Source organism: Paroedura picta, chromosome 8 (genome assembly GCF_049243985.1).
Source record: "Paroedura picta isolate Pp20150507F chromosome 8, Ppicta_v3.0, whole genome shotgun sequence".
NCBI classification, from domain to species: Eukaryota; Metazoa; Chordata; class Lepidosauria; order Squamata; family Gekkonidae; genus Paroedura; species Paroedura picta.
This window is the reverse complement of record NC_135376.1, coordinates 10,722,320-10,741,455: the sequence shown is the minus strand read 5'-3', so window position 1 is coordinate 10,741,455 and position 19,136 is coordinate 10,722,320. Positions and strand designations below refer to the sequence as shown.

The 19,136-nt window shown below is 47.6% G+C and overlaps 1 protein-coding gene across 10 annotated transcripts in view; it reads right to left on the bottom strand.

The window, feature by feature from the left end:
* Positions 1-19,136, bottom strand: part of TBL1XR1 (TBL1X/Y related 1) — a 198,616-nt gene that overhangs the window by 7,858 nt on the left and 171,622 nt on the right. For 9 of the 10 annotated variants that reach the window (XR_013233410.1, XM_077348357.1, XM_077348356.1 and 6 more), the window contains 10 exons: positions 15,337-15,469; positions 13,910-14,051; positions 11,579-11,642; positions 11,349-11,446; positions 9,236-9,296; positions 7,061-7,182; positions 6,450-6,524; positions 4,704-4,831; positions 3,258-3,423; positions 1,644-1,745 (listed from right to left, as the gene is read on the bottom strand). Coding sequence is in view for 9 of the 10 variants with exons in the window: in XM_077348357.1 (XP_077204472.1) it covers positions 1,644-1,745; positions 3,258-3,423; positions 4,704-4,831; positions 6,450-6,524; positions 7,061-7,182; positions 9,236-9,296; positions 11,349-11,446; positions 11,579-11,642; positions 13,910-14,051; positions 15,337-15,469 (1,091 nt within the window). In the remaining variant the exon portion in view is untranslated. Of the gene's footprint in view, positions 1-1,643; positions 1,746-3,257; positions 3,424-4,699; positions 4,832-6,449; positions 6,525-7,060; positions 7,183-9,235; positions 9,297-11,348; positions 11,447-11,578; positions 11,643-13,909; positions 14,052-15,336; positions 15,470-19,136 lie in introns of those variants that run through there. The other variant, XM_077348359.1, reaches the window with a different exon arrangement.

Sequence of the window (19,136 nt, the reverse complement as noted above, 5' to 3'; positions counted from 1 at the left end):
CAGAATGTTTACAGAGCCAGCGATGAGAAAAGATCTGCCTACGATCCTGGAGATCCACCCACAGCAAAGGTAGATGGTGCTGACCTCGGTGGCAGAAAGGTCTCCATCGCAGGCAGCTCTGTGAGGGCTTTGTCAGTGGCTTCAAGCCATTTTAGATGGAAGGCTGATCCAGGAACAGGCAGATATTCCCATGAAACCCTGCTTGCAAATCTCTCCACAGCCCTTGGGGCAAAGAGCCACGCATGGCTTAATTGCAGAACCACTCTGGAGTGGACCTGCCAATTCAATGGCAGTGAAGGAATTCTCGTCCTTGTGACCAAAGAGGATTCTGCTAATTCCCCAAGATTAAACCCGCCCTTCTTCCTGACATATGACCCTGCTGCAGCAGAGAGAAGTGAGGGAAGCACTGGCAGGGCACAGGTGTTCCCAGAAGAAATGCACATTGTTAGCCAGAGCTTTGACCTCAGATGTCACACCAAAGTCTGAAGGTTACAAAGAAAAATGTGTACAAGACAAGGGTAATGGGATAGCTCACAGGTGACAAGATCATATGCTAAAACATACCCCGACTGGGCCAACCGTGTCTTCCTCTTGAGGGTACACCTGGCAACATGGACAATGACATGGACCGGGCTTTCAATACCCTCCCCCAGCTCCATGACCTACAGAGCGGCTTTCTCGGTTAGCTGAATTTGGCCCTCTGGCCAGCTCTGCCTTGCTGATAACCAAATGCAAGAAAGTGAAAAGCCACCCTGGAATCCTGACTGTTGCTTTCTCTTTTAAAAGTAGGGACAACCTGAGACAAGCGTCATCTTCTCTGGGCAAGGTTAAACGATGACAGCTAGCTATCTGTCCTCAGGGCTGATGCAAACATGCAGGGAAAGGATACAGTGCCAAGTTTCCAGGATTGGAAGTGAGGACTGCCTTGGTGGCACACTCCCGTGCGTCACTCTCTCCTTGTGCATGGAAAGCAAATATGCCAGGGCAGGTGTAGTCAAACTGCGGCCCTCCAGATGTCCATGGACTACAATTCCCAGGAGCCCTTGCCAGCATTCGCTGGCGAATGCTGGCAAGGGCTCCTGGGAATTGTAGTCCATGGACATCTGGAGGACTGCAGTTTGACTACCCCTGTGCCAGGGGAAAGGGTGATTGGCCCAGCCTTGTCTTTGAAGAGCTACCTTTCCATCTGGAACGTTTAACGTTCCATCACCCAGTCCATAACTGAGATTTGGGGGTTTTTTTAAATGCTTGTCTGTGGAGATACTTTGATTATTGAATTTATCTAACCCAGCCTTTCTCAACTTTTTTACTGTTGAGAAACTCCTGAACCGTTCTTCAGGCTTGACGAAACCCCAGAAGTGGCGCGATCGTGCAGAATATGGTTGGGAAGCGTAGCTGTGGACATGCCCATCCAGGGCCCTTCCCATCCCCTACAGGCCCATCAGTGGCCCTTTTGGGAAATTGTAAAAATATATTCAAGATTAATTATCTCCCACCGATTCGGGGACCCCTGGTTGAGAAAGCCAGCTCTGGCCATTAATGGCTCTTTGGGATGTCATGTGATTTGAAATGCACTTGACACATGCCTGGCTCTGCCACATCACAGGAAAGACAAGGGAGAGAGGGTGTTCCGGGCTACTTACTGAACCATCTGAAGCGCTCGCTCCAACTTTGTCTCCTGCCGCGTTCCAGCAAACCTCGAAAATGCCTCCTGTTCCCCGATAACTATGAACTAAAGCACCCGTCTAAAAAAGAGAAAACAAAGAGATGACGATGACAACACAGGCTTACGAGTTGCTTTTCAGTGAGAACCTGTTTTCCAATGATGTATGAAACAGAAATTAAATGGAACCAAATGCCGATCGATCAGTTTTTAATGGGAAAATGGGAGCTGGGGGACAGAAGGGGCTCCAATAAGGCTGCAGCATAGGGGCTTAACCCCACCCCCCCATGCCATTCTTCACACTCAGGGCTTCCATTGGGGGTAATCATACAGGCAAGAAACAGGGGACCCCACGCCCCCCGCCAGCCGTTTGGAAGAAAATACCATGGAGGGGGGAGTTAGCTCTCCAAACTACAGCCACAATTTACAACCTCCTTTTCTGCCCTCAACAGGACCCACTATGGCAGCTAACAGATTTGAAATGTACGTAATAAAAACATGTCTTGAAAACCACCACAATCAAACAAACACATTCAATTAAAAGCAAGCTAAAATTCAAAATCTTAAAATCTACCATTCAATCATGCTGCAGGAACAAAGGAGATGTGAGGGGAATGCCCGGCAAAATGAAAAAAAAAAAATTCTCCCGCCAGTGGAAGGCCGCAATGGGAGACAGATTTCCACAGCCTGGCTGCCTCCCACTGAATCTGCTCCACGGCCCGGCATGTATCTTAAATGGCATCTTCAGAAAACCTTACTCCTGCAGCCTGATTCAGTGAGATCAGATCTTCTGGAAAATGCAATCATTGCCCATCCTGAATATAGCGGTGCTTGATCTCCTCCCTTAAGCAGAGGCTAGTCATGTGCACCAAGAAGAAAAAAAAATCATACCATTTTGGATTCCCCCTGTAATGATCTGAGCTTCTCTGCTGCCTGAGAAGGGGGGGGGGGGAAGTGCTTCTGCCAAACAGCTGATAATGACTGACACACTGCTTGGGGAGGGATTTAAAGGGAGCGGGCAGCACACGTACCATTATCCACTGTTAGGCAGCCCCCTGATCCCTTTAAATGCTCTGCCCCCACCTTGTGAGGCAGCTTTGCTGGAAAGAGAGTGGGCAGTGTGCTCATGATTATCAGCTGTTTGAAGCATAGCTCTCCCCCACTGACTTCTCAGCCGCTGCCTGTGAAAGTGGGGGGGGGGGGAGGGGGATGCATTTGAACAGGCCAAATTGTCAAATCGCGATTTCGACTGTCTAAATGCAGGGGATGGGTGGTTTGGTTCAGATAGGTCAAAAAATACTGGAATCACTATTGATTCGGGTACTTTTCAGCTTATCCAAGCCCACCCTTAGCAGAGGCTGCTAAAAGGAGCGCAGAAGTCCAAAGCCTTTAAGAAAGGACGCCAAACGAACAAGGACTCCTATAAGCTGGATGGAACTGCCCAGAGTTGGAGGAACAGAAGTGATTCAGGCACATTGCATCTACCACCACTGTAGTTCGCAAAATTCCTCCAAGTTACTAAACAAGTGCATTTACATGCAACATCGTTCAGTTTCTCCCATTAAGGCGTTAGTCTCCCAAGAAGCAGGCCTACCTGTGTATTCCAGATGTGTACACATTTGTCGAAGGAGCCACTGGCCAGGTACCTGCCATCAGGGCTGAAAGCTACACTGTACACGGGTTCTTGATGTTTCGTCAAAGTGTGGATGCAGATCCCTCTGTCTACGTCCCATAACCGAACCGTAGAGTCAAAGGATGCGCTGCCAAGGAGGAAAGAGGAAGGGAAACTTAGCTAGCTCGTGACTGGAAGGAAAGGCTCAAATCGGTTACCCCAGTTTTGTTGCAATAAAGAGGGAACCTCCCCCCCCCCCCCCAAATCCCCTGTCTCACACAGCAGAGAGCTGCAGTCAATCAAATTAAATAATTTCTTTTGGCGTCCAAGAAAATGGTGGTAAAAACTGGCCCGCTCAATTTAAAACGATTAGTTTTTTTATTTGGGCAGAGAGCATTAAGAGGACAGGAAAACAAAAAAAAGATAAAGAGTTTTCAATAGAAAATTTGCTTTTAAAAAAGCTGACCCCTTTCATGGCTGTGCTGTTATGCCACTGCTCAAAGAAACGTGGATTCTGGGACTGCTATGCAAAATGAAACCTATTGGCACAATCTCTTCTTTCACTATAATTTGTAATTTATATTCTAATTTCCACTGCATAATTTATTCTGCTTCGAGGAGTCCTAAGAAACTATAGGAAACACCACTGCAGCTTCCTGGAAATCTTGTTTGGTGTAGTGATTAGGAGTGCGGACTTCTAATCTGGCATGCCAGGTTCGATTCTGCGCTCCCCCACATACAGCCAGCTGGGTGACCTTGGGCTCACCACGGCACTGATAAGGCTGTTCTGATCGGGCAGTGATATCAGGGCTCTCTCAGCCTCACCCACCTCACAGGGTGTGTGTTGTGGGGAGAGGAAAGGGAAGGTGACTGTAAGCTGCTTTGAGTCTCCTTCGGGTAGAGAAAAGCTGCATATAAGAACCAACTCTTCTTCTTCTTCTTGTTTATCCCCACCCCAACCCTAGCCCTTGAATCTGAGCAGGCACTGCCTCAGAACACAAGCCCAATCTTGTATCAAAGAAGACTGGAAACTTTAGAGATTGTCATATAGCTGAATACTACGTTGTATGCACTCAGGTGAAAGAGAAAAGAGGGCATAACAAAAATGTCAGCTACCCATGTGGCTGGTTGAGTACCATATCTTTTGGTTCTATACAGAGCATGGTTTTTGTATGGCCTGGCTGAGAGCACCAGTCTAGAAATCCAATAAAATAAATACATAAATACATAAATAAATGTAGGAATTACTTGTACTAGGCAACATTTATGGGAAGGTGCCAGGATCTCTTGCTCCAAGGCATGCCTTTATTGGGAGGGCAAAAAGGGCATGTTGCTTGCAGCATACAACCTCCAAGGAAAGGGTTGTGGGGGAGGGAGGAAGAGAGGGATGTGCATCTCTCCTTATGCAGCGACTTGATGCACAGTTACCTTGCTAACATAAGATTGGCATTAGGGTTGTTTGTTCCGGGCCCTGTAGGACTCCACTTGATAGTATAAATTTCTTTGTTGTGTGCTTGTAGATCGTGGACACAACTATCCTGTTTCATACTCCAGATCTAAGAAAAGGACAAGACGAAATACATTTCAGGCAAGAGGAGACAGGATCTAGATGCTTCCATGATGGGACATCACAAGGACACCTTTGGGATTCCTTGTACAATAGGTGGGTTATGGGTGTAATTCATGTACCAGAGGAGCACAATTTCCCTTGTTTCCACCAAGAAAAGACAGCAGTGTTTTTTCCACATACATTCATAGCATACACTGGATGCGATATGGCAATGAAAGGAACCGAAGCAATAGCAACGAAATTATGTGTTTGAAACGAAGTGCTGGGCTTACACTTGTGAAATCCCACACAGTAGCACTGGCTGTCATGGCTGTTACCAGGAAACAAAACATGCAGGCAAACTGGCAGTGCCATTCTAAGCAGCGTGACACCCTTTTAAGACCACCGATGTCAATGAGCTTAGCAGGGCAGGACACGGTATGGTACTTTGCCCCATTGAATTTCAGGCCTAATTCACCTGTGCAGAACTGGCAATCTGCGTGGAGAGGCTGTGCAGGAGACTGCATAGAAAACTGCCCAAGAGATTGTACAGAAAACTGCCAAGGCTTTCAGACCGGGGTACGTTTTTCAAAACTGCACATGGAACTGAACACGAAGTCCTACATGAAGGTCGGCACTGTCCACTCAGACTTGGCAGCAGCTCTCCAGGGTCTCACTTGGGAGGCCTTTCACATTACCTGCTGCCTTCTGGTCCTTTTACATGGAGATGCTGAGCACTGAATCTGGGGCCTTCTGCTCTACCATTGAGCCACAGTGCCTCCCAGTGGTTTCACAGAGAATTACACCAGTTCCCAAATTGTATAGAGTTGGGGAGGGGCCATACACGCCATCTAATCCAACCCCCTGCTCAAGGAAGGATCAGCCCAAAGCATCCAAGATAAGTATCTGTCCAACTGCTGCTTGAAGACCGCCAGTGAAGAGGAGCTCCCCACCTCCTTAGGCAGCCGATTACACTGCTGTGAATTTTCTCCCCCTTAGTATCTAGCCGGTCTCCCATCTATGTACTACCCTGCAGGCCACCCTGCTTAGTTTCTGAGATTTGATGAGATCAGGCTAGCCTGGGCCATCAGTCATTATTACGCTGTAATAGTTGAGAATTTCCGATTATCTATAAAGCTAGCGTCAGAGACAGACCTGATGTGCTCCTGAACCAGCAAGACTGTTATGTGTCACCAGGTTTAATATCACTGAGGAACAATAATACCACCATCGTGAGGACGGGCTGTTTGTATTCCAAATTCCAGACTGCCAAACAGGCTATATATTAATAGAATCAAAGAGTTGGAAGGGTCACAGAGGCCATCTAGTTTGACCCCCCATTCAATGCTGGATCAGCCTAAAGTATCCAAGCCAGTAGTGAGACAGATCGTTGACCTCTCAAGGTCAGTATTATCTACTTGGACCGGCAGCAGCTCTCCAAGGTCTTTCACATCACTGATCCTTTTAACCGGCGATGCCTGGGATTGAACTTGGGACCTTCTCTATGCCAAGCAGATCCTCTTCCACTGTGTGGCAACCCTTTCAATATTCCTGCTAATTGAAAACAAGGTCAAGAAACCATTTATCACAAGTCATCGCCGTCCCATCCCATGCTGAGCACTTACCTTCAAAGTCATGTCGTCCGAACACGATGCCAGGAGATTACCAGTGGGATCCCATTTGATTGCATTTACTTCATTCTGAAAGAGAACAGCAAGAGTGAGGCTGACATCTCCACTTCCTTGAAGAGAAACAGTAACTCCGTCCACTGAGAGGGACCGATTTCTGGGAAGTACGACAACAATCGATGTTGCTGCTGGCTGTAGATACTGCGGAATGTTTTAAACTGTTTTACCACGCTATTCCTATTGCAATGGTTTGTTAATTGTATGATGTACACCGCCCTGAGTCGGTTTCCAAGAGGGCGGTATAGAAATCATACTAATATTAAGAGACAGAGAGGCACAATTGAAACGGTGCTTCTTCATACTCTGGCCAACTATTTTATTTGGGTCTGGATGCTGAGTCGTAAGATGGGCGAGGGGGGGGAACCCTCTGAACCCAGCACATGCACGTTTTATGCTGAGGATGCTTCAGCTGAAAGAAAGGTCACTACAGGTGCAATCCCTTGCATATCCATCTCTAAAAAGAGCTTCTAAGTGCCTCTTAACTTAGCTCCACGGACGCCGCTGGCATTGAGAAAACCGAGCAAACAGAAAGAAAGAGCAGGACTTACCGTATGGCCCTGGAAGGTCTTGATGGGCTTATCTTGGCCTAACTTGCAGACGTGAATGCACATGTCTGTGCTACAGGAGGCAAATGTGTTGTTACTCTGCCAGTCAACATCTAGCGCTGGTGCTGCGGTCAGAAGAAAAACAAACAAATAAACCACACCAAGGCAGAAGAAAGCCGTGGTCCACACAGCGGTGATGAGCAAGTGATATCAAGGCACCTTGCCTTTCTCAACGTTTTCACCATTAAGAACCCTTCTTTAGGCTTCGAGAAGCCCCAGAGGTGGCAAGATGGTGCAGCTGTGATGGGAAGCATAGCTGTCTACACACCCATGGAGGGGTCTTCTCTTTCCGACTCACTCCAGGCCCATCGTTGGCCATTTTGGGAGGAGGGCACATGTCGACATGCCCATATATGGTCATACCACCTGATAACTGTTTAACAAATGTTATATATATTTGCTCCATTGTGAAGTGGGTTGGCGTAAAATGGACTGTCCCTGTTCTGTTCGAACGCACTTTCTGCAGCTAGCACTGGCAATCCGTTGTCGTCCCCACCTCTGCTCGGCATGATGCCTGCATCACTGGAGGGTCACAGCTTATCCACTACTCTGGTGGCACCTGTTTCAAAGTACAAACTGTCTGACACCCCATTCTCCACCAGGCAAAGGTCTTGCTCGTGTCATGACCCTGGAATGCAGTCCCTTGACCCCTCAAAGCGAGCACACAGAAGTCCCAGTCATTGGGATAACCTAAGGTCATCTTTATTAAGGCAAGGCTTCATCTTACAGGAAATCAGTGTTCACAGATAGCCATTGTAGGAGACAAAGAACTAAAGAGAACCCTCAGCCCCCACACCCAAATTCAGGTGGGAAGTCCATCTGTTGCATTTAATATTTCTGGTAAGGCCTTGGAGGAGGAGCGTGTCTCATGGCTTAAGTGCCACTCAGTGCTTAACACCCACTGATGGTGGCTGTTGCACCCCTGAGTGCCTCCTCCTCCAACTGGCTTGCCTGTCTGTCCAGCAGCCAGCCAATCGCCTTCCACCCAACCACACTCTCCACTTTCCACTTCCCTCTGAGGCTTGGAGGCTACAGATCCCTGCCGCATGAGAGCTGCCCCTGCCGGTGAGTTCCCTGCAACCTGCAGCCTTTCCAGGTCCTGGAGGGAGAGGCCATCTGCAGAGTTCTTTCACCCCAACTCCAATCTAGTGCCCATTGTATTCCTGAATGCAACTGGCTTTTGCCCCTAGTGTTCCCATAATAACCATGTTTGATCTAACAGAGAGCCAAAACAGAGTGCCTCATTATCTAACACGCAGGTGCTAGTTCCGCGAGAAGGACTGTTATGCGTATTGCATAGGAACACAGAGTCTCTCTGTAATATAAAACCAGCAGAAGGGGGTGCTGCTTAGGAGAAGCCTCAGATGACCCAGTCCAACTCCAGGATGGGAGAAAACAACCAAGCTGCCATGAGCCAGGCATAGCACATGACGAATTGCTTTCCTGAAATATGGGACAGGTGCCATACTGGGGAACACGGCTCAGAGGAGCCACTGGCGGTATGGCAAAGAATATCTGGATTGCAAATTCCACGATGGACTATGCATTCTGCTCAGGGCATATAATGTGGAATGCCTGTAAGCCCAGAAGTCTTTAACTGTAGTCAGCTCACAAAGTTTTAACCTGAATGGCAACTGGGGCAGAATCTGGCACTCTTTCTATGTGAGACATTTAAGGTTCCAATCAATCCTCAGTTCTGAAGCTCAGAGGCCTGAGCAAAGCCCTTCACGCAGAGCAGCTACAGTGCCATAAAAATATTTAGCTAAGGGGGATTCTCAGGTGGGGGCGGTATGGCAAGCCAAGCCAGTGCAGTCTACTGTAAATTTGAGAAACTGGAGCCCAAACCAAGGGGGGAAGGGGGAAAGGGATCAGGGCCAGATCATGATCAGATTGAATGCAGTGTATGTGCCAGGTTCCAAAAGTGGTGGAGCCAAGTAAAGCATCATCCCAGCCAAGGTATTTGGGGCAGTGTCAAATGAGAAGAAAACAAAACTCGGAACGCCTTTAAAAGAAATTGGGATTAACTAACCCCCCCATCCCACCCCACCCGTTTCCCCACGAAGGAAATCTGCTTAAATCTTTCCAGCTCTGTTTGGAACAACGGAATGAAACACGTACCAGAATGGAAAGGAAACTGCTGCTTAGCTTCTCCGGTGTGCGCGTCCCAGATAATTGTGGTCTGAATTAGAAGAAGAGGAGGAGGAAGAAGAAGATCAGAACGTTGCTTTGTAGAACTTGCACACTGAGCAAATCTGGTGGACCAAGACCACTCTGAGTCTACATTTTTGGTAGGGCCAGACTCACAAATTTCTTTTTAAAAAAATGAAATCTGACCCAGACTCTTCATGCGGCCATTACTAGGAAGCAAATCTTAGTAACAAATTAAAAAAAAAAATCTTGTATATTTGCATTCCAGTGCTCTGGGAACAAAATCCAATTTCAAAATAGTCCATGTGATTGGGCTTTCACCACTTCTGTTTCATCATTTCATGGGAGTTTTTTTTAAATTCCAGTCTGGATCTTTTGATATCAATCTGTTCGAGTCTTCCTTTTCTAAGCAGATGCCACAGTGTGTTCGTGCCACAATTATAAGGGTTCTAACTAATTCCGTATCATCCATCCATCGGCTGTTTGTAATAAGCCCTGACAAGAATTTTCACACTTCATTAAGACCTTACGTATTGTTTCCTTTGATTTAGAATTAATAAAAAATAAATAGACCCAATCCCATGCTGCCTTTGATTCCTTTGCATTCGCTTAGATTAGATTGTTTCTTTCCAAATATCTATCAGGCGGCTGTGGCTTCTTTGAATTGCACTCAGGAGCCGCTTTGGATGTTACATTACACTGGGAATACGGTAAGCTGTGGCAGGGCTGCTAAGGACTCTCGTGCTCAGTTCCTTGAAATCAGATTCAGGCGGGTTGCTGTGCTGGTCCGGAGTTGAAGAGCAAGATTTGACTCCTGCAGCAGCAACATTTCCCGATTATAAAACAGAGAAGAGCCAAATTCCCTTTGTCAGATACTGCCAAGGGGTCTTTTGACTCGGCCCTCCAGATGTCCATGGACTACAATTCCCAGGAGCCCCTGCCAGCGAATGCTGGCAGGGGCTCCTGGGAATTGTAGTCCATGGACATCTGGAGGGCCGCAGTTTGACTACCCCTGCTCAACAGCCTCTATTCTGGACATCAGGTTGACCTCTAAAGTGCTACTGGACTCAAATCTCCTTGGAACTGCATCCTTTCTCTATGTATTCTCCCTCTGCAGGTGGAGCCCAGGATCCTGTCTGGCTACTCCGGCAAAGGGCCAGCATCCGGGTCTTAAGACTGGGCAGCCACTGCTGCAACGGTAGAAGTATATTCTTAACCCAATATATGCTGCATGCAGATGTTACAAGCAAAAAACAGCTAATATGCATATTCTTTATTTATGAGCCAGCCTGGTGCAGTGGTCAAGAGCAGTGGCCTCTAATCTGGACAACCAGGGTTGATCCCCAACTCCTCCACATGCAGACAGCTGGGTGACCTTGGGCTAGTCACAGTTCTCCTAGGGCTGTTCTCTTAAGAGCTCTCCCAGCCCCACCTACCTCACAGGATGCCTGTTTGGGGGGATAGGAGGGGCAGGCAATTGTAAGCTGCTTTGAGACATCTTTGGGTAGTGAAAAGTGAGGTATAAAAACCAACTTCTTCATTATGCTCCATTTTTCTCCCCAATGGGGGCTGACAATTGTCAGTCATTCTGAGCCCCCACACCGGGGAGAAAAATGGAATTCAGATTAAGACAAGGAACTTATTAGAGAGAAGATGGGATGGGTTGAAACCCACTGTAGCATTCACAACCAGGGCACCAACCAAAGTTTGCCACTGTGCGATAAATCACATGGCACCTTGGTAAATCACACATAAACAAGAACTGGGTTTGATCCGTGTTCTGGTCTTAAGCTGCTCCGGTGACAGGAGCTTTCGCCTCCTCTTCTGACTTCATTCTCTGACAGTCCTCCTTAATACCAGAGTGAATTGCGATTTCCACTGGCATCAAGAGATCACATCTGCTATCCGCAATGCATATAAATCATCCGCTACAGTCAGGTCCTGATTAAGCAACAGCCAAGATGGCTCTCGCTAAACCCAGACAGTTTTACTACCTTTTCGGCACTAACAAAACCGATCATGGCCTGATGCCTCTTAATTAAACCAGCAACAATGCATTTTCACAAGCCAGATGTGTTCTCACCTTGTCCACGCCCGCACTTAAAATGAAATTGCCTTTCTTGTTCCATTTTAATGCAAATATGGGGCCTTTATGTTGCCCTAACGTGCTGGCGAGGTTACCTGAAAAAAAATTTAAAAAGCAGTATTTAGGAAAATGTTTTTAAGAGGGAGGGGAGGGGAGAACCTACAAAAAATGTTACAGTATGAAAACCCAATGCATGAAAGAGGCAGAAAAGACAGCTCTCCACTCACCGTCTTTAGTCCATATCCTTGCAAAGCCATCATATGACCCTGTTGCTAGAAGTGTACCTTCGCTCTGTGGGGCAAAAGGAGAGATCTGTAGCATTATCACAAACCAGAACCTTCCTACCAAATTGAGAAGGTTCAGAGGAGAGCGATGAGAATGATCCAGGTCTGGAGACCAAAACCTCTGAGGAAAGGCTGAGGAATTTGGGAATGTTCAGCCTGGAGAAGAGGAGATTGAGAGGCGACAGGATGGCTCTCTTGAAGTATTTGTCACTTGGAGGAGGGTAGGGAAAGGTTCCTGTTGGCAGCAGAGGATAGGACGAGCAGTAATGGGTAGAGAACAATACCGGCTAGGTATTGGGGGGGGGGGGGGATTTCACAACCAGAGTAGTTCAGCAGTGGAATTGGCTGCCTAAGGAGGTGGTGAGCTCCCCCTCACTGGCAGTCTTCAAGCAGCAGCTGGACAGATCCTTATCCTGGATGCTTTAGGGTGATCCTACATTGAGTGGGGGACTGGACTAGAAGCCCTGTATGGTCCCTTCCAACTCTATGATTCTAAATACTCTGTTGGTTATAAGGGTAATCCTGAGTCATGGAACTGTATATTATCTAGCACTAACTCAGGGAAGTTAGCTCACGCTCTAACAATGAACATTTGGATTTGCTTCCCCCCCCCCCCCCCAGCAGGTATCAGGATAGACATAAGAAAATATGTTTCCATTCAATGTAAGACTAACTTACAGCATCTGCTCCTGCAGGCAGTACTCACAGCCAGAGACTTAGGTGGCTTAAAGAGGACTGGTCTATTAGCAACTAATAGCCACGAAGGCTAAAATGGAACCTCCACATTCAGAGGCAGTATGTCTCTAAATATCTCTTGCTAGGCTAAAGCTCTTGCCTTTGAAGACCAAACTAGTAAGGCTAAGATCCTTGCAGTTCCACGAGAACTACAGCCAATTACACAAACGCCATATCCTTGCCCCCAAAAGCTAAAAACAGTTGTCTGAATATTATTCTGTACTGCTAGCAGGCTGACGCACTCTAATTCCAGTAACAGGCTGAAACAAGCTCATTCCACTACGAGGCATCGCAGGATGCAGCGGAAAAGAAGACACGGTGCAGGGAAGACAGCTGGAAAGCAGGGACAGTTGAGACCAGGGGAACTAGAAAGGGTTGCTAGGTTAAGAAAGGTAAGAAACAGATGGATAACAATAGGTTTCTTTGCAGCAGCATCTGGGTAAAAATATATCTTATGTAAAACTTATATCATGAGGGATGTCTGAGCATACTTGATGAGATGTATGCATATTCATGGAGATGTGGCTCACTGAAAGAGATAACTGGGTAATGCTTATGTCAGTCAAGCTGCCTGGAGTCCCCTTCATTCCGAATAAAATTCTGTCTGCTTTCAGCATCTACCTGCTGTGTCCTTCATTGGGGGCTGGCACACCAAGCCAGCAAAACTGACACCCTCAATGGGACTCTACAGGGACATCTTGATAACCCCTATGGGAAAGGGGATTCAGGCCTACATGGATGTTTGGCCTGATCCAGCAGGGCTAGTTGTGAACCTAAGAAGTCCCTAATTAGGCTTGATGAGCTTATTGTATCTTCTCATTTTTGTCGCTGGCTGTATGTCATGCTTGTGGCCAACAGCATTTGATCTCCGCCGTTTACACTTTCCGCCCATCCCCGTTTCATTGATTTGATTCCGCTGTCCAGGGCCACAAGGCAGGAAGTTAACTGAGCAAAGCAGGAAGGGGGGGGAGCATTTTCCTTCTGGGAATGGCAAACTTCAGCACTGCAGTTTGCACCGTTCCTGAATGTCCGCCGAGTTTCAAAAGCTGTTTGACATTCAAAGTAGGGGGTTGCTTGTCGTGTTTCTTGGAAAAGTCCAAGCCGTGCTGAGCGAGTACAGTTTCTCTGGGTAATGCCAAAAATCCCAAAAACGCTGAGATTTCAGCAGGCATCTGGCTTTCGTCTTATAGCACCACGTGCACTGAGGGGCGCTACAGCCCAACTAAAAATGGTTACCCGTAACTCAAAGTGAACATTCAGAAAAAGCCACCTCCCGCCATAACACGTCCAGCCGAAGTGTTTGGGAGCCTTGGGGATGGCTAGGAGAAACATTCCAACACAGCGAGCATTTGGCAAAAGAATGGGAAAGCACATTCAATAGCTCTCTCTAATCCACCGCTGCCCACTGGGATTCTCCTAATTGGAGCAGTCTGGGTGGAACTTTCCCTTTTCTAGATTGCTGTCCTCTGTGTTTTTACCAGTGAAACAAGTTGTCTTCGTAACAGACAGACACTTGGAGCGCTTGCAGTTTCTGCTTACATTCCAGTCCAAGGACGTCACGTCTTTGTTGCTCGGTACATCTTGGCCCCCTTCTCGTATGCAGTGCCGGAGGACCAGCTGCGTGGATCCGCTGGTGCTGTTCTCGCTAAGGTTCCATATTCTGGCCGTTGAATCGCCCGATCTGCAAAAGAAACAGAACTGGATTGGGGATTTGTTTCATCCATCTACATAACACCCTTATAGGCAAAAGGAAAGAACGGAAGCCTCGAGGGGACTGTTCCTCTTGAGAAGCTCGAGGACTCCTCAAAATGAGCAACGGACATACGACAGTTTTCCTCTTCGTGTCTGGGCTCAACATAGGGGCACTTGTATAAGGAACACTCAGATCAAATTGGTTCAAATGGCTGCTTATGCTAAGTTCCATAGGCTGCCATTTAACAATTAAAATTAAACTCTTTTAATGTCGCCCCCCCCCCCCCCAAAATCATGCACCGGCCAGCCACTTTTCCCCCCACTGCAAATTTGGCTGTGTCCATGGGAAGAAAGCAAGAATGTGATGTTTCTTTAAGGGTTTTTTTTTTTAGTTTATTGAATTTTACAATCAAAAGGCTGTGCCAGTACACAAAAACACATCTTGCTAAGCTCGGATTAAGCATGTGCAAACAGCTCTGAGAAGGGCGAGGTGAAGTCACCTTCCAGAAATAAGTCTGCTGCTTCTCACATGGTGTGTTAAACAGGCAGCTCGCAGCCTTTCCTACGAGCGAGCCAACAAGCTACACATACCGGCAGCTACGCTTCCTCCGGATTTAGTCCAGAGGCGCAAACAGACTGGATGATGATTGCACTCAGTTCCTAAAATGCAAACTGCAGGCATGTGTGGCCTTCATCTGCCCCGGGGTTGTGCAGGGAAGGGAAAAGGGGTTTAATACTTCGATCTCCAATTCAACTTTGCTAATTGTATCTACACTTCCAACTTTTTTATTAGCCTTTAAAGGAGAAAATAGGGCATGTTTTAAAACAGGGTTGGGGAGGGTCCGGCTCGGCTCCGGTGATCAAAACCGAGCAGAATTTAAAAATTAAACTTTCGATTTCCCACCCGACCTTGAGGCAAATTGAGGCTGCAATTGGCATTTTATGGTTTTATGGCAACAATATAGGGTATGTCATGTCTCTTTGAGCCTTACACAATGCCAGGTCTCAGCCTCTGTATCGTGGACCACATATTGGCCTTTGACCATGGAGGTGATGCACTTTCTACTGGCTTTCACACGCAGTCGCCGCAGCGATCTAAAAGATGGATACATGTTTCTAAGGGCTTTCAATCAGACTGAAAGTGCACACTCCCTGCAATAACACTCAACAATCTCCAGTTCAGAAACAAAGGGATATTCTGAAAGGCTTTTGAGGAAGCAGATGCAACCGTAGTGACGAAGAAGCATCTCGGACTGCTTCAGTGGGACGCATACCCTGAGGCCAGAAGGTCGCTAACGGGGTTCCAAGCGCAGATGAAGACTTCGGACTCGTGGCCGCGCAGCACCACTGCTTTATTCGGAGGGATTTCGACATCGCCGTCCACTTCCATCATATCTGTGTGGTTATCTGCATTATAGGGAACAGCAAGAGGAGACGGGTGTTTTAATTATTTTCACACACGTTGCTCGCTTCCTGCCTTGGACCCAACATGGACTCCACTGTGCATGCATTGTCAGAGCACGCATCAGATTCTTCCCCAGCTCCCCTTGGCTTCCCTAGACTACCGTATTCTGTGTTCCTCTGATGCACCCTAATATGATACAAAGTCAAAGGTCACGTGTTCAGGGGTGACGCAGGGCCGAACAAGCTCTTTCGAGAGGCTGGTGAGCCAAACTTGCTTCCAGAGGCACTCAGCCAGTGACCGAGATTAACGAATGCCAGGGTGGTGAATGGATCAAGCAGAGGTCCCCAGTACAATGTTCGCAGGTGCCACAGTGCCTGCCAGGACACTCCCTGATGTCTGCCAAATATATTCAGAAAAGACTAGATGGGACTTTATCTAGCAGGGCTTCTGTTTGGTCACTGGAGGTGGTGGGTTCTCCGTCTTTGGAAATGTTTAAACAGAGGCTAGAAAGCCATCTGATGGAGAGGCTGATTCTGTGAAGGTTCAAGGGGGTGGCAGGTTACAGTGGATGAGCGAGAGGTTGGTGTGTCCTGCATAGTGCAGGGGGTTGGACTAGATGACCCCGGAGGTCCCTTCAAACTCTGTGATTCTATGATTCTATGAGGCGAGATTGGCTGTGCAAATTCCTTTGAATGTTGTTTTGGCAAATGGATCTTCACTGCATGCCTGAGGGTCAGCTGTGGTTATGGAAGGGATTTTTAAAAAGAATACATTAATTAGTGGATGAGTGATAGGGTTGTGAGTGTCCTGCACAGTGCAGGGGGTTGGACTAAATGACCCAGGAGGTCCCCTCCAACTCTATTATTCTATGAAAACTTTACAGAGACAAAAATCCAACCACCAACCCTCTTCTTCCCCTGTTATGTGTAGTGAGAGCCAGTTTGGTGTAGTGAGAGCCAGTTTGGTGTAGTGGTTAGGAGTGCGGACTTGTAATCTGGCATGCCAGGTTCGATTCTGCACTCCCCCACATGCAACCAGCTGGGTGACCTTGGGCTCGCCACAGCACTGATAAAACTGTTCTGACCGGGCAGTGATATCAGGGCTCTCTCAGCCTCACCCACCCCACAGGGTGTCTGTTGTGGGGAGAGGAATGGGAAGGCGACTGTAAACCGCTTTGAGCCTCCTTCGGGTAGGGAAGAGCGGCATATAAGAAGCAACTCCTCTTCTTCTTATAACCAGTTGCTTCATCGGGCAGACAGGCTTGACCCAAATGTAGTTGCAGTGTGGATGAGTCATTAAATTAAGAAAGCGTTTAGTATATGCCTTGCAAGGAAGTTCATATTACGGCTATAGACTGAGTCATTTGTAAAGCAAAACTCACAGCCAAGACTATCCTATTTTTCAGTTTATCTTGGATTAACCTACTGATCCATTTTTGTTTTAAAGCTTAGAGAGGCCCAAAGTCAGCTACAAGCGCTGCACACCACCTGACCAACTTAAGAGACATGCTTCTGCTCACATGCAGAAATACAGAAGCGGTTCCTCCTGCAGAGAAAGAGGAAAAGAAGGAATCGTTTGCGTTTCCAGCCAGTAGGGGTGGCTGAAACATCACATTCTCACTACAGCCCTGCTGGCTCTCCAACTGAGCTATGGCACACAGTGAACCGGGGAAAGGGGGGGGGGGGCTGGATTCCATAATCTAAGCATGGAAAAAGAACGGAAGGCGTTTTTATATAAAGAAATGTGCAACTCTGGTGCTTTCACACATACAAGGTAAAGTGCTAACCTGCCAAGACCCACATAAATAACAGTCATGCACCATTTGATGCTCCCAGACCATTCTGAACATCTGTGACAACCCAGGACCAAGTGTGGCTGTATACTGAAGAGCCAGAGAGCGAGGAGGGATTTGGCCTGAGGATGCTAAACTGCTCGAAAGGTAGGTTAACCCTGATGTCAGCCGTGAAAGGGGGAAATTGAGATGTACAATGCAGTTGCTGGCACTTCCTTCCTCTGTGGTTGCTTGCCAAGGACGGCTAATTTCTAGGAGGTAAATTTCTAGGAGTGTGTGTGATGGGCGGAAAGGTAAACATCAGAGGCCTCAGATCCAATTTGATGCCACATGATGTGCAGTTGGAACCGCCTTTTAATGGAGGTTCCCCTGCATTGTCACAGCACTGCTGCCTCCTCCATCTTCTTCGGTCAGGGGTCCCTAACCTGCCAACACCTTTCTTGGTGTCCACCAAGTGTTTGTAGAGAGTGGGTGGGGCTAAGTGGGGCTCTTGCCTCTCGGGTCTTCTGATTTGCTACCAAAGATTGGAAAGGCTGTACAATTAAAACCCTATTGCAGCGTTGGTTGCATTCTCTCTCATGGCTCTCTCCCCGTGTATTTTTAATTATCTTTCTTCTCCCCTGCCCCTGGGCTTCCTCGGTGTGCGTCTCCTGGAACCGCCATTTTGCGGTTGTGCCCTCTGACCTGTGCCAGAACTCTGAACGAGCCCACAGGTTCCAAAAGGTTGGGGACCCTTGGGGGTTGTGAGCTGCTTCACACAGAGTATACAGGCTTTCTCTAGGTCCCTTCCCTTTGATAGACATGACACCATCACATTGGAGCTGTAGGCACACACAGGAGTTAAGGAGAATCAACAACTCATGTGTGATTATGATATGCCAGATTAAACCTGCGCACGCTGTAATATGTTTGCACTTCTGAGTCAGGACCCTGCAATAACCTCACACTGTTGGCCAGTTTGTGCCCACCCTTCCCTTTCTGCGTGCGTGTGTGCACAACACATGCGTGCGTGCACATGAATGCACACACACCCCAGCTTCATTTGTGCCAACTTGTTTTGAACACCAGAGCTGATATTTGGAATGTTGCAATGTGACAAGCACACAGCCCCACTCGGATAGCCCGGGCGAGCCTGATCTCCATCAGATCTCAGAAGCTAAGCAGCATCCAAGGACCTCCCAAGAATACGAGGGTTGTGACACATAGGCAAGCAATCGCAACCAGTCTCCGAACATCTTTTGCCTAGAAAACCCCATTGGGTTGCTGTAAGTCAGTTGTGACTTGATGACACTGTCCCCGGCCACCGCCCACATGCAGAGTGCTTAACCCTCACCACAGACGACCCAACGGCCAATCCTTCGCACTTTATCTAGACAGCACCTATATGCCGCAGGTTAGCTAGAGACAGAATCACTGTCCCAAGGTCACTTCAAGGCAGAGTGCGGATTTTAATGGGTCTCCCACATCCTAGCTCAGTGACTATGCCACATGGTATAGCCATAGTATGTATGGTAAGACAGCACAGAGATTAAGCCGTCATTTTCCCCCACTTCCCTGGAAAATAAAATAATCTTGCAGAAATTAAATTGGATCCTTGCTGCTTTCAGCTCTAGCCGTGATCAAACCAGGTGAGGGGAGACTTGGTCCCCCCCCCCGCCTTTCTTAGCTACTCCTAACCAGTTGTTTTTTTTGGGGGGGGGGGGTTTTGAATACAAATGAGATGCAAAACAACAATTTGTTGTCGGTGCCCAGCTTTACCTCCACCTTGCACACAGAGTGCACACAGAGGCAGAGAAGTTTGCTTCTTCCCTTGCAGACCCCAATACAGGGGAAGAAATACTGGAACATTTCAGAGCTTTGAAAACAGCACTCTCTTG